General features: G+C 57.8%; 1 protein-coding gene across 1 annotated transcript in view; it reads right to left on the reverse strand.

Annotated features, from left to right (window-relative positions):
* Positions 1-516: 516 nt before the first annotated feature.
* Positions 517-26,232, reverse strand: part of URB1 (URB1 ribosome biogenesis homolog) — a 53,521-nt gene continuing 27,805 nt past the window's right edge. Inside the window, exons 16-39 of the mRNA XM_040980733.1 lie at positions 25,196-25,312; positions 24,750-24,888; positions 24,023-24,193; positions 23,066-23,259; positions 22,091-22,309; positions 21,392-21,571; positions 19,283-20,141; positions 18,028-18,229; positions 17,380-17,566; positions 16,275-16,333; positions 13,801-13,994; positions 12,775-12,885; positions 12,620-12,683; positions 10,391-10,562; positions 9,442-9,547; positions 7,662-7,822; positions 7,154-7,265; positions 6,769-6,875; positions 6,244-6,387; positions 5,031-5,140; positions 4,289-4,486; positions 3,320-3,561; positions 2,057-2,623; positions 517-1,157 (exon numbers count right to left, since the gene is read on the reverse strand). Of these exons, the coding sequence (XP_040836667.1) occupies positions 973-1,157; positions 2,057-2,623; positions 3,320-3,561; positions 4,289-4,486; positions 5,031-5,140; positions 6,244-6,387; positions 6,769-6,875; positions 7,154-7,265; positions 7,662-7,822; positions 9,442-9,547; positions 10,391-10,562; positions 12,620-12,683; positions 12,775-12,885; positions 13,801-13,994; positions 16,275-16,333; positions 17,380-17,566; positions 18,028-18,229; positions 19,283-20,141; positions 21,392-21,571; positions 22,091-22,309; positions 23,066-23,259; positions 24,023-24,193; positions 24,750-24,888; positions 25,196-25,312 (4,800 nt within the window). The 3' untranslated portion in view covers positions 517-972. The remainder of the gene's footprint in view (positions 1,158-2,056; positions 2,624-3,319; positions 3,562-4,288; positions 4,487-5,030; positions 5,141-6,243; positions 6,388-6,768; positions 6,876-7,153; positions 7,266-7,661; positions 7,823-9,441; positions 9,548-10,390; positions 10,563-12,619; positions 12,684-12,774; positions 12,886-13,800; positions 13,995-16,274; positions 16,334-17,379; positions 17,567-18,027; positions 18,230-19,282; positions 20,142-21,391; positions 21,572-22,090; positions 22,310-23,065; positions 23,260-24,022; positions 24,194-24,749; positions 24,889-25,195; positions 25,313-26,232) is intronic.

Genomic DNA, 26,232 nt, shown 5'->3' on the forward strand with positions numbered 1-26,232 from the left:
TCCCAGACAGCACCCTTGGCATACTCAAGTCAGGGGTGCCTGCAAGAAAAAGGCATGTCAGTGAGTGGTGCAAAAAGATGAGAGGGAATTGTAAAGCTGGTGCGATGGACACGTGACCTTGGCTGGACTTGAGCATGCTTGAGGCCAAGCTGAGTCTACTGGGGGGATTCCCGCCTCCGAGGGGTGTCGGAGGGGAGTGTTGGCAGGAGGGTGATGGTCCTTGCTTTTCCACTGCAGGAGGCGCCACAGGCCGGCAAGCCACTGCGGAAACGGCAGAGCCTGGGGCACTCTGGCGGCACGGCCAGGTGCAGGCGTGCCCCTCGGGCTCTGGGTTCGGGGTGGGCGCACAGAGGACAGCCCCATCCCGGTGGGCACGGGGTGTGCACGAGGGCCTTCCGAGGGACGGTAAGGCACTTCCTGGTGAGGTGTGCGGGACGCCCTGTTGAGCTTTGCCAGCCCCAGCCCTGGGTGAGGGACGAGCAGTCTCCGTGGAGTGACAAGTGAAACGCAAACGTCTTACAAAAATAGGCTTTTATTGGCGGGGGTTGATACAATCCACCGTCTTGAGGTGCAGCTGTAGAAAAATGCAGCTTATTCGATGTCACAGTCACACAGACGGTAACGACCAAGCAGAATTCCTTCTCCTTAATAAAATACTCAGCAACTGTGGCGGGAGCTTTAAAACAAAACAAAAAAACAAAAAAGAAATCGCACAAAAAGCTGGCATGGCTTCTTCCAGAAGGCTTAGCGTCCGTCTTCAGGCTTGTCCAAAAAGGTCCAGACACCTATTGACAGCTCCTAGCGGAGAGGCCCACTACAGGTCAGAGCCCGCTGCAGCGGGCAGGGCCAGTATGGGGCCCCCACCGAGGGCCGAGAGTGAACCTAGTCCATGTGCTGGGCTCCCCTCAAAACCCCTGGTTGGTTTTCTGGCAGGACCTGGCGCCTGTGGCAGTGTGGGAACCGGGGCGTCCCTCAGGCGTGCTGGGTGTAGGTGGCAAGGCCCGCGCAGAGAGCGACCACTGGTTCCTCCTCCTCCTCGCCCTGGGCGCACGCTGCTGCCTCGCAGACCAAGCGGACGTGGGTGCTGAGGGTGTCAGGCCGCGGGGCTCCCAGCCAGACGTCCTTCACGTACAGGGACACCAGGAAGGCCGCGGAGGCTGCGGGGGGCATGACAAGGGGGCAGGCGGTGAGGGCAGGTCGGCCACCCACGAGGCCCGCCTGTGGACGCGGCCCTGGCTCAACGCTGGGGTCATCTTGGCTCATTTTACACTCGGCTGACGAAGAAGCCAAGTGTCTCCCAGGCTCAGAGCGCCGAGTGGAGACCCAGCAGCAAGGGCTCCACGGCGGGTGACCCTCCCTCTCCTCTCCCCCACCGCACTCCTGCTGGCCCCAGTTCTCCTATAGCTGAGCAAAGCTGTGCTATTTGTTCATTTGTTCACTGGCTCAGTCGTGTATTCAAGCCTCTAGATGTCTGCTATACACCATAAACTGTGCTGTATGCATGTCCACACGTGTCAGCCCTCACTCGCTCTGCTGTGTGGCAGGGTCCCTGGTGGGACATAGAGTGTGTGTGTGTGTGTGTGTGTGTGTGTGTGTGTGTGTAGGTGGGCGGGGCTCTCACCAACAGCTGCCCCCGCTGAGCATTAAGGCCACGCAGCAGGTGCTGGGCAGCTCCCAGGCTCTGGGAAGGGGCTGCCTGTGGTCTGAGCATGCCCTGATTCCTACCGGGAGGTACCAGGAGGCAGGGAACTGGGCCTGATGCGGTGTGCAGGGTTGCAGCCATGCTTAGGGCAGGAGCAGGCAGGTAGAGGCCAGAAGACACACGCATGTGCAGTCCCTGTCTCCCGCTGTGGGAGGCCTCTGCCACCCCAGGACTCTGCTAAGGCCATCCTCGAGGCTGGCTGGACAACGGAGAAGTGAAACGGGCCACCTGGACATGGCACCAAGGGAGGTTTCTGGCAGAGGGCTGCAAAGCTCTGAGTAGCCGAAGTCCCCAATCCAGGCCTGGCCGGGCCCTGCCCCAACCCTTCCCTCCTCCTCTGGGAGCCAGCAGTACCTCGGGTGGCCTCGTCCAGGTCCTCCTGCAGACAGGAAGCACACAGCGCCTCGACTTCCGTGTGCAAGGTGCTGCCCACCGTGTCCCTGGCCGCCACCAGCTGCAGCATGAGGGAGGTGAAGAGGCAGGCCACGTCCTGCGTGGGGCCGGCCAGGCCCTCGGCGCTGCACAGCCGGCTGTACAGCAGGAACAGGTGGCTCCTCACGGTGCTATCTCCGAGGAGCCCGGCCACCAGCGCCCGGTGTGGCAAGATGCGATTTCGGAGCCAGCCCACAAGCCCCGCGGCCTCGGTCCTGCTGAGTGGGCGCCCCACGGCAGCCCGCAGCACCCAGCGCACCACCAGGATGCCCGCAGCGTAGACGGGGTGTGGGGCCTCGCTCTCGGGGTCGGGGACTGCGGGCCCCCAGTGCGTCAGGATGGAGCGTAGGTGGCCCCGGCACGTCTCCACGCAGGCCGCCTTCAGCTCGGGGTCGGCCGTCTCCTCCGCCTCCCCCAGAGGCTGCTTCCGGCCACGCGGGCCTCTGGCTCGGGCCGGCCCGGCTGGCTTGCCCTTCTCCTTGAGCATTTCTGTTCAATGTATGGAAAACAGGCCATGAGCGAGGGAGCCCCGGGGGCACCAGGTACCACCCTACCTGTGGGGCGAGTGGGATAGGAACGCAGTCCCCAGGAACAGCTCCTGCACCCGCTACCCGCTTTCCTTGCTACTGTGGTGACACAATCCTCACGGGACCCTTATGAAACAGGCGCCATCACCCTCCCGCCCTCCGAGTGAGGAAGCTGCCAGTGCGCTTGCTAGACCGGCCTGCACATCACCCTCCTGCCCTTCCATGTGAGGGCTCTGCCAGCAGGTGGCGCAAGTGGCACCACACTGGCAGGTGTCATAGCCTCCGCTCCTGTTCATGTGAGGGAGCCGCCAGCAGGTGGCGCTGGCAGCACTTGGATGCAGGCCCCTCTGGTCTTTGTCCTGCAGACCCTGCACCACAGCCCCAGGAGGGGCCTAGGGGCTCCTGGCCATCTCCAGTCCCCAGCGGACCACTGAGTGTCCTGAGACTTGCAGGCTAAGCGACTTTCTGAAAACCAGAAACAGCCGACTCAAAGCCAGGCCTCGCCAGCCGAGCATAGATGTTTGTGCCTGGCGTCTAGGTCCCAGCAGCTTTGGAGACATGGCTCAGAGGAGGAGTGGGCTGGCTGCTCTGGGTGTCCCCACACCCGGGTGTGGGCACAGTGAAGGGCGGGGTCACAGGGAGCAGTGGGAACACTCACTGGCGAGCTCCCTGACTTGGCACTGCTCGATGGCCACCCTCAGGTCTTCCTGGAGCCCAGCGTCTCCTTCGATGAGGCTCCACTTGTGCAGGAGGACGAGCGCGTCCGTGGCCGAGAGCACGGCCTCATTCACGATAAAGCGGTCCATGGCCTTGAAGGCTCCCACCACGGTGGCCTGGTGCCTCAGCACCGAGTCAAGCGTCCCAAAGAAGCTGGTCAGCTGGGCGGGGGCCAGAGTGGGCCTGTTTGGGGGGAGGCAGTGTTCCACACTGGGTCAGGGCTGCCTCCGGACCTGGGGGAGCAGTCAGCCGAGGAGGGAGGCGCACCAAGGGGGCAGAGCCTGAGCAGCAGGCTGGGGGCAGTGGAAACCTCTCTGTAGCCCACGGCTAAGTGGGGGTCTTCCTGCTCACGCCAAGTTCACAGGTAACGCTGTTATCTCAAACAGCGCTGGTGTTCAATATAGCCACGTGCCTCCCAGCAGGACCGAGCAGTGCGGAACAGCGTCCGACAACAGGCCAAAGCTCCCACCGTGACAGCCGCGCGCCCCCTCCCCACTGCCCGTGAGCACGCTCCAGGTCTTCTCCCTGACACAGTATGACCCGCACTCGGCTCTTCTGGGAAAACCATGAGCCGGAAGGATTCCATGGGCCCGGATGTGAACCAAGCAATCAAGACCCCCGGCCAGGGGCGTGCTCACGGCTCTTGCAGCCAGGAGGCCGGCCTGGGCGTGCCCTGGGCTGAGCTGCAGGTCATGGCAAATGCACGCCTGTGAACCACCACCTTCTTGCAGCGTCTGGGTTCAGACACGGAAGCACAACACAACCCGATCCCACGCGGCCTTGGCTGGGGACAGTGTGAAGTCCAGGGGCCCCTGACACCACCTCTCTGTGGTGACAACGTGGCACCCGTCAGCGAGGGGAGGAAATGGGCGGCGTTGGCCGCGGCCTCTGTCTAGCAGGGCGGGCTCACCTCAGGTGCTTCGCGAGCGAGAGGAACACGTAAAGGAACTCATTGACCAGATGCAGGGCGAGCATCTTGGGGGGCTCGCGGGGGCCGGGCCGGCCAGCAGGCTGCTCGTCGGCCTGCACTTCTTTGTCTCCCAGGTTGGTCATCCACAGCGTGTGGAGCAAGCAGATCATGCGAGACAGCAATGGGGTCTCCAGGAACCTGCAAGGCAGATGTAACCACGCTCCAGCGCCACCACAACCGGCCTGCCTGCCGACCAAGTGTGGGGGCGTGCCGGGCCACGGCCCAGCTCCCTCCAGCCCCACTGAGCAAGGCCTTGGAGCAGATGCAGGGTGCTTGCCTAGCCAGCAACAATGACCAAGATGAGGCTCTTGTCCTCTAACCAGATGGCTGTCCAGGCTTTGCAGACCCGTGGGCACCGTTTAGAACCAGCTGTCCATCTAGGACACCTGCGCGACCCCTGGAAACAAAATGGCCGGCAGAGTGGATAACCTCCAGGTCCTGCCTGCTGTGACCCAGCCCAGTCCTCGTCTTCTGAGACACCCTGCAGTGGACATGGACTTGACTCCTTGTCTCCTGATGGCGTGCTGTCACCTACTGTCCCTCGTGGCCTCCATGGAGCTACCAGCCGTGACGGCGAGCTGGGCCTGTCACTCCAGGGCTGCAGGGGCAGGGCTGCAGGGCTGCAGGGCTGCAGGGGCAGGGCTGCAGGGGCAGGGGCAGGGCTGCAGCGGCAGGGCCTTACCTGTTCTCCAGGATGTGTACAATCCACGTCAGCAGGCTGTAGTCCCGGATGATCTCGTAGGCCGACCTGGCGACCCGTGCGGCGCTCTGCAGGATTTCTAGAATCCAATTCTGGAAACCCCAAATGCGAGTTAACTTCTCAAAAATGACCAAAGAAACGGCCTTATCTACAAGGTGGTACTGCGCTTACAGGTGACAACTACTGGGGACATTTTCTCTGCTGATTCTTGTTACGGTTAGGCTGGCAGGAGCCTGTCCCCGTCCCCACGAGAGACAGCCCAGGGACAAGAGTGTGCGCAGCAGTGCCTTGGACCCTGGGAGGATCCCCCTCACCCTCGCTGACTCGTCCCCACAACCAGCCGGCCAGCAGGGATGCTCCACGGACACCGCTCGGCCCACAGGCACAGTGGCCAGAGCTGGGAGCCGGCACGGCCCATCCCTAGCCCTGTTGTGAACCACATGTGTCTTGTTTCACACCTGGAAAGGGGGCACAGCAGGGGGCTGTCCCTCAGCTGTTCACCGATGGCTTCAGAATTGCCCCTCTGAGTTTATCCCAACCTGTTTCTTAATCCTGACTCCAGCCTGTCTGCATCTTGGGTCATGTCAGAACCAGAAGCTGGAAACTAGAATGCCAAGGGCGCTTTCCGTCTGCCTCGCGATGACCAGTGGCATTTGGAACCACCTCCCCAATCCTGTCCCCAGACTGGGGGACAGAGCTGTGCAGACTGTCCGACCGGCGGCAGGTGAGGCTGCCAGGGTCCTGGGGTCCCCTGACTCTGGCTTCCGGGCCTTAGGTAGAATCCTGGGACTTGAGAGCACCACAGACGAGTGTGCTGGAGGGTGCTGTGCCCTGGGCTCCTGGGCCAGCTCCAAAGGCATCTAATCCTGACCGCCCCTCCCTCTGGGTGACAAACCGAAGGGCTCCTATGAGCCAAGGGCATGCCATCCTACGAGACACGATGCAGGGTGTCGTGACACCGCGTGTGTGCCAGGAGCACATCGCCCGAGGACAGCCGACACAAGGTGTCGTGACATCATGTGCATGCCAGGGTCGACCTGTGCAGTGCAGCCAAGAGCAGCGACTGTTCTTGGCATCTTCTCTTGGCACTGTGGGAACCAGGCACATGTGGGCTGGGATTGGCATATCCACCTGGACTCAGCTTCGCAGCGGGAACCGAGGAAGAGCCAGACGTGGCCGGCTCCCACAGGCTCACCTGTGCTGCCTGGTCGCACAGGGGGCTGCTGAAGAAGGCCAGCACGATGCGGAAGATGCCACGCCGGGCGTAGAGCTCGTAGCACTGCTTGTCGCGGATGCCTTCTCGCAGCAGGCCCAGCACCCACTCCTGCTCCTTCTTTTGCTGATCAGGAAAACGGGGCGCTGCTGTCAGGAAAGCGTCTCCCCCCCACCCCACGTGGCAGCCCGACTCCAAGGGCAGCAGTGGCTGGGGACGCTGGACAGCAGCCTGGGGCCCATTTCTTGAAGTCAGGGATAGGATAGAGGACTCTCCCTCAGTTCAAACACAGAGCTGGGGAAAGTCGGCTAACGTTTAACCCAACATTCGCCAGCACGCTCCGCGAGGCCAACGCGAGCACAGGAGCCATTTCTCTTCCCAGCCCTCCCACTCTAACACAGCCCTCACGGTCTCGGCAGACACAGACACCCAGGTTTAATGGACGGGACGGCAGCAGTGTGACAGCAGGAGCTCAGGGACCCGACTTGTGGACTGTGAGGGTGTCACCTGGAAGTCAGAGCTGTAGAAGAACTGGAAGAAGCCTGGTACTTTGTCCATGTTCAGGTAGTCGTGGGAGAGCAGGAACTTGCTGATCTTCAAGTACATGTGATCCTCTGAGAAGAGGCAGGCGGTCAGGTCCCACGGGCACCCACGGCAGCCCTTCCCTGCCAGCCCTGGGGCCTGGCTGAGCCCTGTGCCAGGGTTCTCCTGCTGATTTCTGCCTCTGTCTGCAGCACAGGATGCCCCCCACGGGTCAGGATCCCACTGTGGCTGCTGTTACTCCTATGAGCACTGAATGGCTTCTGACATGGCTGTCGCCACAGAAGGGTGATCCACTCTGTGCGAATGTAGACTTAGCTCAGTCTCAAGCTAATTAAGTGAGCTGTGGTACCTGGTTTCAAAATCTGCAGGGCTGCTTTGGCGATGAAGAGAGCCAGGGTGAAAGTGAGCCTCATGTTGGGGGTTCGAATCCCATTCCGGACCACATCCATCAGGTAAAGCACCTTGGAGATGAGGAGGCAGAGGAAGATGAGCATTGTCAGCACAGGGACCGCCCTGCTCCGTGAGGATGCACCTGCTCCAGCCCCCAGCCGGCGACCCATCAAACGCCAGGCTTTCGCAGGCAAGGTTTCTGTCCTCCTGAGTCAGGCCTGCACCCAACGGCAGAGAGAAGGCTGAGCCACTTCTACCTGCTCCTGCTCCGCTACGTCACGGGGCACTGGTTTCCGAGTGCCCCGTGGACAACAGCCTCTTTTTCTAGAAGAAGACCCAAGAAATGAATCCATTCTGTCTACCTATAAGAAGGGAGCTTGTGCAAGGACAACCCTCTCTGCTTCCCCAGAGAACGAAGCCTTGAGAGGCTCCTGTATCCCGTCCTGCCTGCGCGCACTGCCCCTCACCTGGGACTGCTCTCGGAACCGGGCCCCCTCCAGGTGCGAGTAGTAGGCCGCCAAGACGCTGTAAGCTGCGGCTCGCATTTGGGGGTCGTAGCTGCTGAGGGCCACGATGGTGAGGCCCAGGGCGTTGGAATCCAGAAACTTCCGACAATCCACCACGAATTCTACAGGAAATAAAGATATAACATTAAACACGCACATGTACATCACACCACATCTTAGGGCTTCATGATTTGGGGGCAGTTTGGAAGCTGCAGTGCTGGACACCCCAAGGAATGTAAGTCTCTTTCCAACTCTCCAGCACTTCTGCCGCAGTTGGCCCTTCCCGACTGTTGTAAGAATGGACATACTTTCAGTTTCCAAATTTTTAAAAAAGATTTATTTATTTATAAAGATTTCTTTATTTTTATTGGAAAGGCGGATATACAGAGAGGAGGAGAGACAGAGAGGAAGACCTTCTGTCCGATGGTTTACTGCCCAAGCGGTCGCAATGGCTGGAGCTGAGCCAATCCAAAGCCAAGAGCCAGGAATCTCTTCTGGGTCTCCCATGCAGGTTTATGGTCCCAAGGCTTTGGGCCGTCCTTGACTGCTTTCCCAGGCCACAAGCAGGGAGCTGGATGGGAAGCAGGGCCGCTGGGATATGAGCCAGCGACCATATGGGATCCTGGTGCGTACAAGGTGAGGACTTTAACCACTATGCTATTGTGCCGGGCCCAAGATTCATTTATTTTTATTGGAGAGGCAGATTTACAGAGACGAGAGACAGAAAGATCTTCCATCAACTGATTTATTCCCCAAATGGTAATAATGTCTACACAGAAGCCAAGAGCTAGGAGTCTCCAACATGGGCGCAGGGTCCTAAGGCCTTGGGCCATCCTTCGCTGCTTTCTCAGACCACAAGAGGAAGCTGGATGAGAAGTGAAGCAGCCAGGACATGAACTTGTGTCCATATGGGATACTAGCGCTTGCAGGCAGAGGATTAGCCAGTTGAAGCATTGCACTGGCCTCTAATTTACCTTTTTTAAAAATTCATATTTGTTTGAAAAAGTTACACAGAGAGATTTTCCATTTACTGGCTCACTCCCCAGATGGCCACAATGGCCAGAGCTGGGCCATGTCAAAGCCCAAGCCAGGAGCCTGTTCTGGGTGTTTACACAGGTGTAGAGGCCCAAGGACCTGGATCAGAAGTGGGACTCAGGGCTCCAACTGGTGCCCATGTGGGATGCCAGCCATCAGCCAAGGCGATTTCATTATTTGCAGCACACCATGAGCCAGGAAAGAACAGAGGTGAGTGACCCTGAAGCCAGTGCTTCGTGTCCCAACTGCTCCACATTTGGTCCAGCTCCCTGCTTGGGAAAGCAGCAGAGGGTGGCTCAAGTCCTTGGGCCCCTGTATCCACATGGCAGACCTGGAAGAAGCTCCCACCTCCTGATCAGCTCAGCTCCAGTCAATGTGGCCATTTGGAGTGTGAACTAGCAGATGGAAGATCTCTCCCTCTCTAACTGACCTTCAAATAAACACAAATAAATAAACCTTAAGATTGGGAAAGTATCCAGGACAAAGGGACACTGACAGATCCTAAAAATTACAAATGTTATTTTTTTAAAAAAATCACAACACTTTATATTCTAAATATTAACTGTGACTTTGTTGGAAAAAAAAAAGTCACTGGCGTGAAAAGTTGAGAGGCTAGGCGAAGATGCCCCGGTTGGAATGTGGCAATCTGGGTGTCCCCGTGGCAAGGCCCTGTCCCTCGGGGCTCCCAGGGGAGGCTGGCACTCACCAGGCCTGGTCAGCTCACTGAAGAGATGCAGCAGAAAGCAGGGGTCATAGAGGCCACCAAGATCCACCGCCACATTCTTATCTTTGAACACAGGCTCCTGCTTGTCCTGAAACAACCCAAACCAAGTAGAACACGCAAGTCCATCACAGGCTCCGGGACCTCAGCCAGAAGGCCAGGGACTGGCAGGTTTCAGATCTGAGGTTGTTACAATGCTCACAGCCTTTACTGGCTAAGCATCCCTTACTGCAAAAATCTCACCTCTGAAATGTTCCAAGATGGGAAATGGTGTGTTTTGTTGGTGCTCAGCCTTGGGTCAGGGGGGCTAAGCCTGGGTCAAGGGTACTCAGCCTGGGTCAGGGGTACTCAGCCTTGGGTTAGCGGGGCTCAGCCTGGGTCAGGGGGCTCAGCCTGGGTCAGGGGTACTCAGCCTTGGGTTAGCAGGGCTCAGCCTGGGTCAGTGGGGCTCAGCCTTGGGTTAGGGTTGCTCAGCCTGGGTCAGTGGGGCTCAGCCTTGGGTCGGGGGGCTCAGCCTTGGGTCGGGGGGCTCAGCCTTGAATCAGGGATGCTCAGCCTTGGGTCAGGGGGGCTCAGCCTTGGTTTAGGGGTGCTCAGCCTCAGGTTAGGGGGGCTCAGCCTGGGTCGGGGGGGCTCAGCCTTGGGTTAGGGGTGCTCGACTTGCTAAGTCGCCTGTTACTATCAAAATTCCAATATTCAGATCATAAAATTGTGGCTTTGTGAAAGGTGGAATTTGTACACGTAATATGTGATCTCTGGAATCTGCTTCAAGCCAGTTTTGTGATATACACCAAGTGATGTGGCTGCAAAGTGCTGGGGTCCTGTACCTTGGCACGGTTAAGAATTCTCCATAAAAACTACAACAACACTATAAATTCTGTGGAGGGTGCAGACGGCGCCTGCGAGAGGAAAGGGCACGCCAGCAGCGGGGTACCTCGGGCGGGAGCAGCTTCCGGCGCTGGGGGAAATGCAGGATGGTCTGCATGACACGGTCGCGATCCAGCAGGCGCAGGATGTCCCCAGGGCTCGGTTGCTGCCACAGCGACTTGCCCAGGCTGCGGCACGTCCTATGGTGCTCCACGGCTGCTGGGCCCCACAGCAACACCCTAGGGCCAGAGAGGAGTGGTCACAGGGGCCCACCGGGAACAGAGTAACGGTAACAGCAGTGAGCACACTAGCTAGTATCAAGGCACGGTTCACACCCATGACGTCACACACTCCCCAGCACAGCCTTCTGGAGCTCATGGAGGCAACTGTGTTGCTGGGACTGGCGATAATGACATTTGGGGGTGCCAGGCACTGCATGTCAACTTCCTAGAACATGATAACTGATTCATAACCCTGCAAGGCAGGCATAAGGACTGTCCCCTCGTGCACAATGCGGGGGAGCTGGTCACCCATCCAGGGTTAAGTGTCATAGCCACAGTTCACGTTGGGGAAGCCTGGCTCCACAGTGCATGCTGGACCACGGATCCTGACCTTTCCCTGAGCACACACAGCTATGAGAGAAGCAGGTGTGTGCAGGACCAGCATGCTACAGCTCCCAGGCGCAATGACTCCTAGAAATGATACAGGCCTTGCTTCCTCCCTACCCTCCTCCTCCCCACTGCTCCTGGGGTGCTGGCCTCACCTGGCTGTGAGGAGGGCCACACCTCCACTCTGGCAGGTCTCATGATGGAGCGGAAACTTGCTGTCTGGTGCCTGTCCTGCACACCCAGCCAGCCTGGCCTTCCTGCCACATGTCCATCCTAGGATCCCGATGGGCCACCTGCTTCCCATTCCCTCTCATATCCTGGCCCTCCCACCTCCCAGCCCTCAGGACTCCTGTCCCTTCCTTGGCCCACACGGCTTGGGTACTGGGGGAGTGGGGAGGTGGCTGCACTTGGCGCCAGACCCTGCCCCATCTCTGCAAGTGGGAGCCTGAAACCAGCATGCATTGATAGAGACTCTTTGCCGCCCTGGATTCTCCTTTCTTCATCATAACTGGCACCGGCACCCTGACACCTGCCAATGAAGACATGGAGAAGGGCACTGGGTGTTCAGATGGGAGCTGGGTTTACTAGGGCCACAAAGAGTGGGGGATGTCCTATAGGGAAACTGACACCCCTAGGAGTAGCTTGTGGGAAGACAAAGGTTGCACCAGACCGGAAGCCACGCTGGCCCCCTTAAGAACAACAACCAAACATTATGCCACTTCCTTTCTCTTAGGAATGACCTGGGCTCCACCCCATCCTTTCCTGCCCCCACCACGAGTGGCACCATGACCTCATAAGGAGCCACATCTTGGTTCACCTGAGTCTGTCACTATGGCCCCTGGTGGTCGTGACCCTGTCTAGCAGCTCTCAAGGTATATACTTGCAAAGGGAATTCCCCTAACTACAGCCTCCTCTCTACTCCCCGAAACAAAGGTGGGTAATGTTAACACGGGGAGGCCCGTGCAAGAGGGTCTCTGCTGTGCTCACATTCCTAGCAGGCAGACTGTCATACTCTGTGTAACACCCCATCACCCGGCCCCCGACTGACAACTACCAGAGCGCACCCAGCACTGTGTACCGCAGGGCTACCTGGTCTGGGCCTGTTCAGCCTTCTCAGTATGTGGGTGACAATGACTTAAAAAGGAAAAGCTTGTGTGCTCAATGGCCCAGAGCCTCGTGGGTGTCATGGCCTCCAGCCACTCTCCCCTCCCGGGAGCTGGCGCTAGGCTCCCTCCCCATGCACTCCGGCCAGTCTTTCCCCAGGCAGAACTCACTCTGCTCTTGGCCTGGCAGGGCGCTCGGTGTAGAAATGGGGGCTTCAGTGCGGCAAGAACTGCCTCCAATGGGCCCTGATCTGCCTCGTGTGCGCAAAGCACCTCTGGGTATCTGGGCCACGGACGGATCCACACGTACAGGACAGTGTTGACTTAATGTCTAATCAGCCTCTGTTGTCACCAGCAACTCCTGTATGATAAGATGCTGCGAGGCAGCTCCTGGACAGACAGGTGTCCATGTTCAGCAGGGGACACCCAGGCAAGGGGTCACGTTTCCTGGGTGGTGGGGGCAGCTTCGCCCACCTCACCCTCTCCCTACAATCCCAAGGCTAGCACTTGCTGTGCAGAGAGGAGGTCACGGTCCTGGGCCGGGCACCATGATGCCTGCCACTGTGACGGTGCCCCGGCACGCACCTGAAGTCCACGAGGCTGAGGTTGCTCTGCTCGTACGCCCGCAGCAGAAGTAAAAGCTTCTGGTCTACAAGTCAAGCACGGGTCAGTTTAGAGAGGGGAGCCCTCATCCTCCATCCCAGTGCTCCCCAGCTCCCCACTCTCACCCCAGGCCTCACCCAGCACGCTGAGGGTGGCACTGTAGGCCCCGAGAAGCACGGCGAAGTGGCTGTTCTCGCACACGGAGGGACACATCGTCACCACCGTCAGCATCAGGTCCACCAGCGCTTCTGGAAGAGAGCGGGCCAGGAGACACACAGCCCCACAGTGACGCTCGGGGTCTGAGCCGGACGCCACTGGGGGCCACCCTCCCATCACCTGTCTCTCTGGGCCTCTGCCTGGGTTGCACCTCACGCTCTGCTCACTGTCCCACCTGCAGGGGGGCCTCCCAAGGCTAAACCACAGAGCAAGGGAAGCAGGACTGAGCCTAGGATAACTGCTGAGGATTCAGGGATGTGACTTCTTCTCTAGGAAGAGTGTGGTGGCGGAATGGGGTACCCTCCAAACCACCTTCTCGCAGCTCCTGCAGCCCCCATGTGGGTAGCGAAGCACACACTTACTCTAGGGAGGAATGTAGCCCACATATGGGCTTGGGAAGGGCCTCCCAGCCTGCCCTGGATTCCTGTCTCTGGTTCCTGCCAATGCAGACCCTGGGAGGCACTGCTGATGGCTTAAGTTCATGGGCTCCTGTCACCCACGTGGGACACCTGGCTTGCATTCCTGACTTCCAGCTGCACTTCCGTTTTCCTCAAGGCAAACACCTGGGGAGTGCACCAGCAGGAGCTCTCTTTGTTTCTCCAATAAAAATAATCTGCGCCACTATTTAACTTCCTATCACTTGCCTACACTTTATTCTCCATACCTTAACTTCCTAGCTTTCAATGCTGGCCCACAGTATGGCACCAAGATGCCAAATACAACTTCTGCAAGCCAAGTAGGGCCTGAGGAGCCCAGGGCTGCATTTGCCTTGTCTGTAAGTCAGAGGAAGCTGCTTTCTACTTTACAATGGACAGAAACAAGAAGAAACTCTAACATGGTTTTGGTAACGTTCCCTAAGCTCTGAAGAGACACCTTGGTGCCTAGCTGTCTGCTGGCGGAGGAAGTGGAACCCGAGTCGGAAGTGGGAGGAGCGGGAAGAGAGCCACCTTTCACTTGGCCATCAGGCCTCTCCTCTTCCTCAGACTCCAGCAGCGTGGGCAAGAACAGAGAGTGCTGGGTGAGCATGGTGTGGACCAGCGGGAGCTGGGTGAGCTGGGTATGCATGGGGCTTGCTGAGGAATACAGGAGCTGGATGGCCGCATTCAGGGTCTGTAGAAACGTGTGGTCCTGGTACCGAAACCTAGCAGAACACAGAGCGAAAAGAGCTCATCAAAACAGAAACAAAATAAAACAGAGCAAAATTTAGAAAACTACCTGTTTCTTAGTACTTTCATGTTAAGAGCACCGGCAGACACAGCACAAGGCTGTTTTCTAGCCGACAGCGGCACACTCACCCTGCAGGTTCCACCACTGGCAGGGCCACTCTCACTCTCACGTGCGAACCCATCCACCTTCAGTGGGGGCACCTCTCCAAAGGGCGAGGGTGGGCGACACAGTGCAGTCATCTTAGCATGCAGACGCTAAGCAGACGCCTGCCTGCCTAAGGCCCCAGGAGCCAGCAGAAGAGCAGAGCCTAAGCAGATCCTGCCCTTGGGGCTGCCAAGCCCACCCTGCCAGGACCGCTGCCCTCCTCCCTGCTCTCACTACGTAAGGCTTGGAAGTTGTGCAAGCCCTTCAGAACGCACTAAGGGAAGGAGGGACTTCCCCTGCTCCAGAGGCGGGAGGTTCTCTCAGCTCCATGCCAGAAATGCCAATGATCACTTAATGTGCAGTGAGCACGCCACACACAAAACCCGCCTCTAAAGCCTAGAGAAATACTTCTCCGGCAGTCGTTAACCTGACCCTCCTTTGCTTCTTTCTCCCCCCGTGTGTGATCTGACTTTCTGTTTCAAGTTCATAACCAGGGGAATGAAGCTTACAGGTACAGGAATGGGTGTTTGGTGCGGTAGGCAAGGCGACTTCTGCAACGCCCACACCCTGGTTCTGCTTCCGCTCCAGCTGCTTGCCAGTGCACACCATCGGAGACAGCAGGTGATGGCTTCATACCTGCGTCCTTCACGTCCATTTGGAAGACCCACACTCAGCTCCAAGAGCCTATCCACAGCCCATTCTAGCTCCCGCTGTTGTTATATGTGCTGACGAGAGTAAATCAATGGACAGAAACTCTCTCGGTCTCTCTGCCTTTCACGCAAAGTGCAATTTCTTTTTAATTATGGGGACAACAAAATGCTTTTCCACAACTCTGCAACTGCCGTAAAACGGATCAAGGGTCAGTGATGACGTGAGGGAAAGGGTATTCACACATGCCTACATTCAAGGGCTCAACACCACCAAGGGCTGGAGGCACTGATGCCTATGGCGCAGTGGCCTAATGGCTAAAGTCCTTGCCCTGAATGTGCTGGGATCCCACATTCTAATCCCAGCAGCCCCGCTTCCCATCCAACTCTCTGCTTGTGGCCTGGGAAAGCAGTTGAGGATGGTCCAAGGCCTTGGGACACTGCACCCGTGTGGGAGACCTGGAAGAGCTCCTGGCTCCTGGCCCATGGCAGTCACTTGGGGAGTAAATCATTGCACGGAAGATCTTCCACTCTGTCTCTCCTCCTCTCTCTATATATATCTGACTTTGCAATAAAAATAAATAAATCTTAAAAAAAAAAAAAAAGATGTGTGACAGTCACTGCTGGACCATGCAGCAAGAAGGAATGTGGGGCAAATGTGCCAGATCTCTGTCAATGGAGGGTTGACTCAAAGAATTTCTGGCAAAATGTGGAATATTCCACCTGGTGGAAGGCAGAATATTCTACGGTGGTCACAAGGAATGACCTGGATGAACAAGCACCGATCTAGATGAATCAGAAGCATCTGAGAAAAAGGACACTCAAGGTGTGAGACACCACATGAAACGTTCAACACACACCAAGCAACTCTATCATTAGAACACACAGTGACGCGTCAAGGATAACTAAAACCTACGCGCTCAAGGGCACAGCTTCAGGAGACGAGACTTTGGGTGCAGGGGTAAGTGACAATGAATTAGGACAAATACGAGGAGTCTTACAGGTTCCTCATAATATGCATTTCTTCCCCCTGGACTTTTGGTTTAGTCCCCAAGCCCCAAAAGGCCACGATGGCTGGGGCTGGGCTCCAAAGCCAGGAGCCAGGAGTCAGGAGCTTCTTCTGGGTTTCCTACATGAAGTCTCTGAATCACAGAAACCACTCAGGTAACACCTTTGGAGCACTCTGCCCCACATCAAGGTCTTAAGGTGTCATCAAATGACCGTCCCCCATCCCTGCGTGCTGATGCAGTTTGGCCTCCTCCCTCCCTGACAGCAGACTTGGGAGAATAAAAACAAAAGAACTGAAACATTTGTCTCACTCATCCCCATGCCTCCACCCTCCCCCGCCTAATCTGAGGCATCCCTCAGCAATGTAAACAATATTAAAAATACAGAACAAAAACTACAAAGACCAGAGGACGACATTTCATCCCTTCGGCACCAAGCAAATAAAATCCACTTACTTGAGTCCTGTCTTTACAAACTTCTGCCAGTCACCAGGATCAACTTCATTAAGTGCATGCTGCGGATAAAATAAGCAAGAAATGGGTGTGGAATCATCTCAGGGAATTTTAAAAACCCTTATGAAGAAAATCCAGCAACACCAACATCAGGAAGGCACCTGTACAGTAAAACATACTCTTAGCACTCTTATTTTTTTAGTTATTTCTGCTAGCAGATTTTTGGGATATTTTCTAGGCAGATGGGCAATAGGAAGTTTCTGAGCACCCCTGTTCCTTTCCCCATTGTGGTCCATTGTGAAAACCACGCACGGCATGAGAAGATCTGTGTGACGGGGGAGCTACGCTGGCACCAGAAGGCCTGGCTAGCCACGGTGGGCACTCAGGCCACTGCCCCCAGCAGGCTGGCTGTGTCCTGGGGGCCACACTGCCACTAATGCCTGAAGAAGGGCAGGCCAGCAGTGTCTCCTCGCCCGAGTGCACCTCCCTCTCCTCGTGGTTTGAAAGATGGGTTCTCTCTGTCCCAGCAGCTCCTCTCAGGACTTCACGTAGAGACGACTGGGCATGGAGAGACGGGCCGTGCAGGAGCCCCAGCAGGCTTTCTGCACAGCCTCCATTTACAGTGACTAGGTCCGCCGGCTTTACACTGACAAAAACCAGTAAGTCAAAATGCTCTGGAGAGCAGAGGACGGAAGTGGATGTCACACACACACCCCATCAACTAGGATTTTATACCAAGTGGAACTCTTTCCATCTTGTGTCCAAATATTCCTCACGCACAAATTCCGGCTAAATCAAATTCAGCATTATCCGTATTAAAATGCACAATTCATTGGAATCAAGCAAGCTTGTCCCAGGAACACCAAGGGTATCTTAATAATCAGAAATCAATGACTGCAGTTCATCTTGTCGATGGGCTAATCAAAACACAACATCTTCCAAAGTATCTTAGTGGATGTGCAAAAAGCACATGGCAAAATCTAATGTCCATTCCTGTGGGAAGAAGGCATTTGGGGTGCTGCCCCAGCCCTGGGCACAGCCCTTTTCCTGTCCCATGCACCCATTCTCTCATGGGAAGTGACTCCGGGTGTCCACGCGCGTCACCTACCAGCAGCTCACTCAGCCTCCCTAGCATCTGCTGCTCCGCCTCCCGAGGCTTCTCTGTGGCCTGCTGGCCCCCGCTGAAAGCTGCGACCAGCCACCTGATGCAGCATTCCAGTAGGGTCTTTCTCCAGGCCTGCAGCTCCTCCACTGACCCCTCCAACACTGCCGAGATGGCGTCTGCCACAACCCAGCTGCAGTGGGAGACAGGACAGCATGGCTGGGTGAGACACAGCAGCACAAGCAGCACAGGCACCCTGAGCCCAACTCCCCACAGACCCCCTAACAAGGGTTCCCCGGGGCCCTGAGGCCCACATCTGACACCTCCAGGAAACGGCTCACCGGCTAGGCTTGTCAAGTCCAGTGTGTCTCGGCCACAGCACTACTGGCCATCAATGTAATGGGGCCCTTTCTGCTGAGGGCAAATGCCAATGGCACTCCCTGTGATCACCCGCCTCTGAGCCCCTCTGCTCTCTCTGCCTGCCACCCGCAGCTGAATGCGCCCAGAAGACCAGAAGGAAGACTTCTCATTGCAACAGCCCTCCTGCCCACCGGCCAGCACAACAGCAATGCAGCCATGTCTCTCACTCCCAGAGAGAACGGCAAAGCTCGGTGGGAGAGCCAGCCACCCGTCCAGTGCCCGGAGCCTTCCTACCCCTTCTGAGTGCCTGGAGCCTGCAGCACAGCCGGCAGATGGCCCATGAGCACGTGCAGCTCCTTGGCTCTTGCAAACGGTACCAGCAGGGCCAGGATCTCCGGGTGCATGCCTGAGGCTGCGCAGTCGTCAGCAGCGAGAAGCCTGTCCTGCAGCCGTCTCCACAGGGCCTTCCTCAGGACAGGAAGTGCAGTGGAGGACACTAGGGCAGAGATACAGGGAGAAGTCACCACAGGCAGGTGAGGCTGGTGGGCAGCACACACCAGCTCCCAGGCGCGCATCCATCTATGCTGTGACCCTGGCATGTCCACACTCATAGCTAGAACTTGGCACAAAACCCACGGAAATTGGCCCTTGTTCCATATCAGCACGCCCAAGGGTCAGCTGTGGCACTCAGCAGCTGCTGGGCACTCCCTCCCGTCCAGGCCCACGGACACTCCTCATCCAGTGGGTCCGGGGTATAGCATGGAGTACAGGCTGTGCCAGCAGTGGGTGTATCAAAGCTCTGAACACGCACGGGAGCAAGAAGAGAACCTGAGGACAGGTGTGCCATAGCAGACGGAAGACAGAGCTATCCTGTGTGGAACACGTCACCCAGGGAGGAGGCGTGCAAAACGCTGAGAGCTGTGAGGGAGAAACACTCAGGCGAGCAACACGGCACCTAAGGAGAGGTGGGCAAGTTCCCCCATTTGGGCTCCACACCTCCCTTCTCACTCAGCTTCTTATGAATGTGCACTCTAGATGGCATCAGATAATGTCCAACTATTAAAGTACCTGCCAACTATGTGGGTGACCCATGGGACATCTGAGATTTCTGGTTTTGACTAGTTCACTGGGCGACCCCCTCATTCACCCCAAAGCACACCTGCAGCCTCACATGACTCAGGCCCATCACCATGCAGCCCTCCCCTAAGCCTCTGACCCCCATCACCACGCAGCCCTCCCCCAAGCCTGACTCCATCACCACGCAGCCCTCCCCCAAGCCTCTGACCCCCATCACTACCCAGCCCTCCCCTAAGATTATGACCCCCATCACGGGGCAGCACCCCCAAGCCTCTGACCCCCATCACTGCCAGCCCCACCAAAGCCTCTATGGGGTAGCTCAGAATCTAGGGAGGGCAAGGAGCTGTGACTCTCTCGGTCTTTCTCAACAATCAGAATGTACAGTTGTTAGGGTTGTTAGAAGTGAACAACATTGCTACCTCAGCCCCTCCAATTCAGAAGTTTTGGGGGCCTCCAGCCTCTTTCCCCGTACCTCCTGCTGGGCGTGTGAAGGGCCCTTGCTTGTGGCACTGCAGGTACTCATGGACAAGGGGCAGGAAGTTGTCCAGGGATTCTTGTGAGCCAAGTTCTGCACTGGCCTGCCGGCACCACAGCTCGAACCCCAGCAGATGGGTGCAGCTCTGTCTCAGGAGCAGCGCAGCGATGGCCAGGGCAGCCGGTGTCCGCCGGGTCAGGCAATAGTGTAGCAGCTCCGTCCCAGCCACTGGGGCCAGCTCGGGGTCTCTCTGCAGTGCGTGGAGGAATACTGTGTCTAGCTCATCCACAGCCAGTGTGGGGAGCAGCGCTGCCAGACCCCTCAGGGACTCAGAGGAGGAGAGGAGCTCGCTGTCCCGCAGCCGCTCCCGGGGGCTGTGGGTCAGTAGCTGTACCAGGGTCTTGCCCAGCATGCTCAGGTGCCTCTCCTTCCCAGCAGCCTTGGTGGGCCTCTGGGCCAGCAGGTGGGCTTCGGGTAGGCCCAGCAAGGCCAGTGTGATCTCACGGAGCTGGGCGCCTTCCATGTAGGGGTGCAGCTCTTGCAGGGCCTGCAGCTGAGGCCGGGTCTTGGGCGGGGGCGATGGAGCTGAGCGATTTTTCTTGTCTTGCAGCTCTTTCAGCACGCTCTGAGTGACGGCCTCGGAGTACTTGGCGAGGAGGCCTAGCTGCCCCAGGTTCTGGAGGACTGGGGCACAGGCTGCCAGCAGCTGAAGGATCCCTGAGCTGAGGTGGGCTGCCAAGAGCTTCACGAGGATGGGGCTGAGTGTGTGCGGGGGCAGGGCCTGCCGCTCCAGGGCCAGAAACCAGCCCTCCAGCGTCGGGTGCCTGAGGATGGCCAGCAGCACTTCCTCCAGGGTCTGTAAGACAGTGACAAGGCACCTTCTGGGGCAGCACTCAGGGCAGGGACTTCGGGGGGAGTGCGGGCCTTTGTTATTGTGAGAATGGGAAGCAATCTTCTGTGCCCAGCCTACCCTCACGCCCCACCATGCCCCAATGGCTGCCTGGTCATAGCTACACCAACTTACAACCACACATGGCCTCTCCTGCACGGTTGTGGGCACCTGGGAGTTGGGGAGCGCCCCCTAGAGCATGAGCAGCTGTCTGTTGCACCCAGCCTGCGTGGATTAACTGCACGCCACTTGGCTCTCACGACCACTCGGCGGAGGACAGGCCACACACAGATATGAACGCAATGGACACCTGTCCCCCACCGCCTTCTCCCTGGCTGCCTTGCTCCCCTGGGGAAATCTGGGAGAGGAGCTTGGGTGTCATCTCCCAGTAGCTGGGGAGGGGTGACCATGCATCCCAGCCCCAAACTAAAAGTGGTGAGCCTATTTCTACCTTCAGGAGGAGGCAGGGTCCAAGTGTCCCAGCAGCTGAGCTAAGGCAGCTCGGCATCCTGGCTGGGACGGGAGAGAGCTCGGAGCCCACTGCCCCACCCAGCCTTGCCCAACTTCCACCTGAAGCAGGTTGGGAGGGACCTTGCTTTCTTATTCACCAGGCAAGAGGAGCCCTCGCCCCTTCTAGCCAGCCAGTGGCAGAGAAGCCCCTCATGTGCCACAGGTGCATAGCCCATGCCCAGCACCCACACAAAGGTCTCCCAAAAAGTCAAGTTGAAGGCCAAAGCAAGAGGGCTGTGGCATGCAGCTCCATGGGGCGGGGCAGTGGAGAATGTTGTTGCCTTATAGCCGCAGCAACATTGCTCACGTGGCAGACTGTGAGAGGAGCCATGAGGCCAGCCCCAGCGACACAGTACTGCCTGACCTGACACCAGCAGTGAGGGGCCGACTTTGCCGCTGGGAGCAGGCATTCCCCGTGTGCACCTGCTCTCCGCCATCAGGACTCAGGATGAAAACCCTGCCGGCCAGATTGCTTAGAATCATAGGTGGACATCGAGGCAGCTGCCTGCGGTGCCTGCCAAGACCAGACCCCTCTCTTGGCAGGAGGCAAAGGGGCAGTTTGTAGTGGCTCTGCTGTGCTTTTGTGCATTTCCCTACGTTTCTACCACATACGCATGTGCATTCAACCAGAAGTGGAGGGAGAGGCCGCATCTGTGACTTTTCGGGCAAAGGCTAACTGGGGACCCAGGGACAGAGGGCAGCAGTACCTGGTCATTGGCCAATTCCAGCGAGGCCATGGACTCCATGTCCAAAAACAGGTCGGTCTCGGCCTGGGCGGCCTTGTACTTGAGCCGGTTCTGGGTGTCGAGCTGCTCACAGTGCAGCACTAGGCGCCTGAGAAGGTCCAGGCAGAGCAGGAGCAGGGCAGGCCCCGTGCTTCTGCCCAGCTGTGGGGATGAGATGTATGCAAGCCTCAGATGGGGCGGGGATGACGGCCACCAGAACAGCGACTGACAAGCACATGTCCCCAGAGTAGTAAAGGACATTTGAGGTAGGCACTTGGCTCTGGCAGCTACAACCCCTGCATTCTACCTGGCAATGCCTGGCTGCAATGCCGAGCCCTAGAGGGCTGCTTGCCAACCCCACCCGGAAACTGGACTGTGCTCTTGGCTTTCTGCCCCATCTGAAGCAGGCATCCGAGCAGGGACCCAGCAGATGGGAGCTCTGTTGGTCCTTCCGACTCTCAGATAAACAAACAAGGAAAAGGAGTGGAAACTTGGGACAGAGGAAAGGACAACTCCTTCACATGCATGCCAGGCACCCAGGGTCCTCAGACCTGTCACCCTAAGCCCCAATGAAAACAATTTACTTTGACTTGACTCTTGCAGACCAGCATGTCTCTGGGTGGGGCCCTGACCCCGGGAAGACCACACTGCCCGAGAGGAGCGTAGGTGCCCTGGGCTGACCTGGCCGAAGTTATCCACGGTGCTCCGCAGGTAGAGCAGCACCTGCTTGGCTGAGCGCGGGATCTGGCGCAGTGGGAGGTGTGGGAGGGCAGCCTGCAGCTGCACCTGCACGTGCTCATCATGCAGCGTCTGGCTCTCGTAGGCTGCCTGCAGCAGGGCGGGGAAGCTGGAGGCCGAGGGGGCAGCGTGGGGCACAGGGCCGACAGACACCTGCAGAGGCTGAGGGAACAGACAATTGTGTGTGGCAGACCAGCGCCCTGAAACTCAGGGGTTCTCAGACTGTGCTTCTCTCAGACGCACCCCAGAGGCAGAGGCGGTGAAGGTGCAGACCTGGTGCCCTGGAGGCAGGGCACACGCTGACACCTGGGTCACCTGTAGCAAGCAGCACTGAATTTGTCACAGCTTGAAACAGGGCAGGACACTTCATGGCTACAACCTGCACCTGCATATGAAGGGTGCTGGCGGCAGCTGTGATGGGTGGGGACTCTGCCAGGCTGCCCGCTTTAGTCCTGGCTCTGCCATCACTTTGTGCTTGGCTTGCCAACGTGCACAGTTGACACTTAAGACAGCGAGTATGGGACCTGGCACGCCCCAGCAAACACACAGGAATCCCGTCCGTATCACAGAGACTCCAAGCTATCTGCTTCTGAATGTGCAGCCAGCAGTGGAAGCACTCACACACACACGCACACACACCCCCCCAAAGTGAAATGCACTGGAAGAAAACTTTTCTTTTACCTTCCCAGTGAGTTTTAACACAATGGCGCCTGCCTGGGGCTTTGTGAGCAAGCCAAGAGCCACAGGACAGGTCCTGTAGTAAGGAAAACCCAGCAGAGACATTGCACTGGAACCATGACTGGTGGCTCTCATTATCATGGAAACAGGAGAGCTCTCTTGGCTGCATCACTTCCCCTCTGTGAGAGGGACACGACAGGGAGAGCAGCTTCCCGCCGCACTCAGACCGTCCCGGCTTACCCAGGCCTCCCGGGCTTGCTCGGGGATCCACAGGCTGTAGTATCCATGAAAGCGGGCGAGCTGAGGGCAGCATGGGGGGCCCTGGGGCTCACACTTGTCATACGCCTGGAGCAGGAGGCACAGGGCCAGTGGGTCCCGCTGTGAGTGCAGGAGGTCGGTGAGCACTGCAGTCAAGTATGCGACGATGTCTTCCCCTGCAAGAGAGTGAGGTGTGAGCACAAGGCCTGCCGGGACTGCCCTCCAGAACCAGCACCACCTCCCCCTCCCGCAGCCACTTCCACACCCACACCGGGCACGTGGCACAACCAGCAAGAGGCAGGCACGGCTGCTTGGACTGTTAGCCTCGGGCCTAGTGAACACAGCACATTAGACCTCAGAGCCTGGCATCCTCCCCTGGATAGCCGCTCCAGAGGCCAAAGGCACTCCCTAAGCACTCGCCCAGCCATTTCCAACGCCTCAGCACACGGTGCTGTCGTCGGGAGGGGTGACCACGTGCCTGTTTCAGTCCCTTGCAGGCCGTGATGGGCCCTGCTTGCTGCTCCACTGTCTCCTCCCCTTCGCCAGGGATCCTACAGCCACACGTGGAGGTGGCAGAGCGATAGCGGGTCCCTGGTCCCTGTCTGCTCCCAGCAGAGCATCCTGGCCTGCTCTAGACACTGACAAGGTCATGGAAAAGAATTTTTCTTTTCAAACTACTGCCATGCTGGGGTTTACCTACCACCGCTCCCAAGTCTGAGCTCCCCTCCCTATACTGCTATGATCTGTGAGTACCTGCTGGGCCCAGCAAGTCCTTGCAAGGGACTCACTTTTAGCATTCCTGGTGTGGAATGACAACACCAGGGGAAATGTTGCGTCGTGGCTGCTAGCCATGCAGCCACGGGTACACCCCGCCCTTGCTCCGCGACCCACAAGCCCGGGGCCTTAGGCAGTCAGAGCATCGCGGCTGCGAACAGGTACCTGCTTCCTTCTCCGTCCCAAGCAGCAGCTTGTTCCTGGCCTCCAGGGCTGCCGGGACCACTGCACTGAAGGGGAAGGTGAGCAGCACCATGTCTTCGTTTAACAAGAACCCTATTTCTTCATCCAGGCCTTCGCTGCCCTCCACCAGGACGTCCACCATATCGAGAACATCTGAGAGAGACCAGCAGAGACCCAAGCTGACACAAACCCATCAGAAGGCCCCATGCAGAGAGCCCTCAGGCTGGGAGGAGCAAGTCAGCAACAGAGAAATAAAACAAAGCAAAAAACCAAGATCTCAACACTGCTTAGGGGAAAGAAGGATGCAGTCTGATCTCTAACACAGGGGGCACGCTGTGCCCGTGGAGGCGCTAAGATCCGTCTCTGACAAAACGCAGTGTGCTTGGTGGGGCCGGTAAGAGCTACAACTTTCAAGTCACGTGAGAAGCCCAATAACCATTAAGTTGGACCTTCAGGCAGACAAGCCAAAGTCCAAGGGGCAAAACTGCACAGATGAGAGCCAGAGTGCCTGGTTCGAATCCCGCTTTGGCTGTACAGTTATTGTGTGAGCTGGAACAAGTTTTTTACTTTCATGGCAGGCTGCTCCTTGACGCCAAAGAATGGGCCAAGGTGTACTGAGGCCCTGGTGTGACTCTTGCCCTCTGTCACTACAGGCCCACTGTGGCTTCACCAGCAGGGCCCAGCGCCATGCAGAGGGAGCCGCACCTACCATCGATATGGGACACAGGGATGCTGACGTCATCGGCGTCTTGCTTCGCTAGGGAGGCCTGCAGCGTGCTGGCTTCCTGGACAAAATCAGACGCTTTGTCCGTGTAGGAGTAGGGATTTGCCACCAAAGTCAGCAACACCTGGGTGGGAGACAGCCAAGACAGGGACACTCAGATGGTCACGCATACAAAGTGCACTGTTGTGGGGTACACCCGAGTGGGAGCAAACTCCCCCAAGGAAATGAAATGGGGAGGAGGGAAGAGGAGGGGCGGCCCTGGGTTCCTGTGGCGCAGATCCCAAAGCCAAGCTGACTTGGAGATCTCAGCAAGAATCCAGGCAGAGGCCCGAGGCATGGACACCACCTGGCACAGCCATCACCATGTTGGACCCAGCCTGCGGTGATTCGCCCCAAACCTGCCCCCTTCCACACGTGCAGATGTAGCTTACGCGTTCCAGGAACTGAATCACAGCTTCTTTGCGCTCTTCTGCTGTGTTGTCTAAATGCTCCAGCCAGAGTTCCAGCTCCCGCCAAGTGTGCTCAAACACACCAGTGTCCCGCAGGATCTGGCGGGAGACAGCAACAGGGGCACAGGGAGAAGTCAGCCCAGAAGTCGCCTTGTGTTCAGCCGAGGCCACTGCGTCCCAGCACAGGGAGCATGAGGTGGGACAGGGCTGGCCTGCAGTCTTCCTCTAGGAAAGACGCTGTAACAGCAGCCGCATCCCCAAGGGGGCCCAGGGAGAGAGACCATCGTGAGCTCCATCAGAGATGACATTAGGACCCCGACTCACTGCTGCCTGGGCCTGCTCTTCACTCCCAAACAACAAAACGGGGAGAAATCTGAATTTTCGGCAAGACCCAGGCCGGTGGGCATGATGGGCCCCTTCCTGGCTGCTCAACCCTTGGCCGGTACGAAGCACTCCATGGGCAGTGCCCTCTGATGCTGTCACAGTGGCAGCTGCCTGTTCAGACCTAGCAAGACACTGCCCCCCATATCCCGCAAAATACAAGCTGGGCTGAGGCGGGACCTGGAGTCGCAAGGTGACTCAATGACATCCTACAGGGATGGCCTGATGGCGGAGACTCGAGGCCCACGTCCACAGGCCTGGGTCTCCACAGAAAGCTGAGCAGGCCAATTCCTCCCACTTGCAGGGACTGGGCAGCCTGAGTCGGCCAGGGTCACACCTGTACTTCCTGTAAGCAAAGGGCAACCTGTACAAGAAATACTCGGCAGCGTCTTCAAGCGGCTCAGGGGACAGGGTTCAAAGATCAAAGTGCAGTGAAGGTGAAGGGTCAAATCTTCACCCCGCAGCAACAGTGAACATCGTTCTGGTAGCATCCCCTAAGGCACAGGCCTTGCCTTCCCGGGTTTTGAACACATATCTGATGCCCAGGAGAAATGAAGAGCTAGAGTTCCTCCTACTATAAGCTCTGGAAACATCAGTGTGGAGTGACACAAGGAGGAGGGAACTCCCGTCGCCTCCCT

Source organism: Ochotona curzoniae, unplaced genomic scaffold, assembly GCF_017591425.1.
Source record: "Ochotona curzoniae isolate NIBS_2020 unplaced genomic scaffold, NIBS_Ocur_1.0 contig_3498, whole genome shotgun sequence".
Lineage (NCBI taxonomy): Eukaryota > Metazoa > Chordata > Mammalia > Lagomorpha > Ochotonidae > Ochotona > Ochotona curzoniae.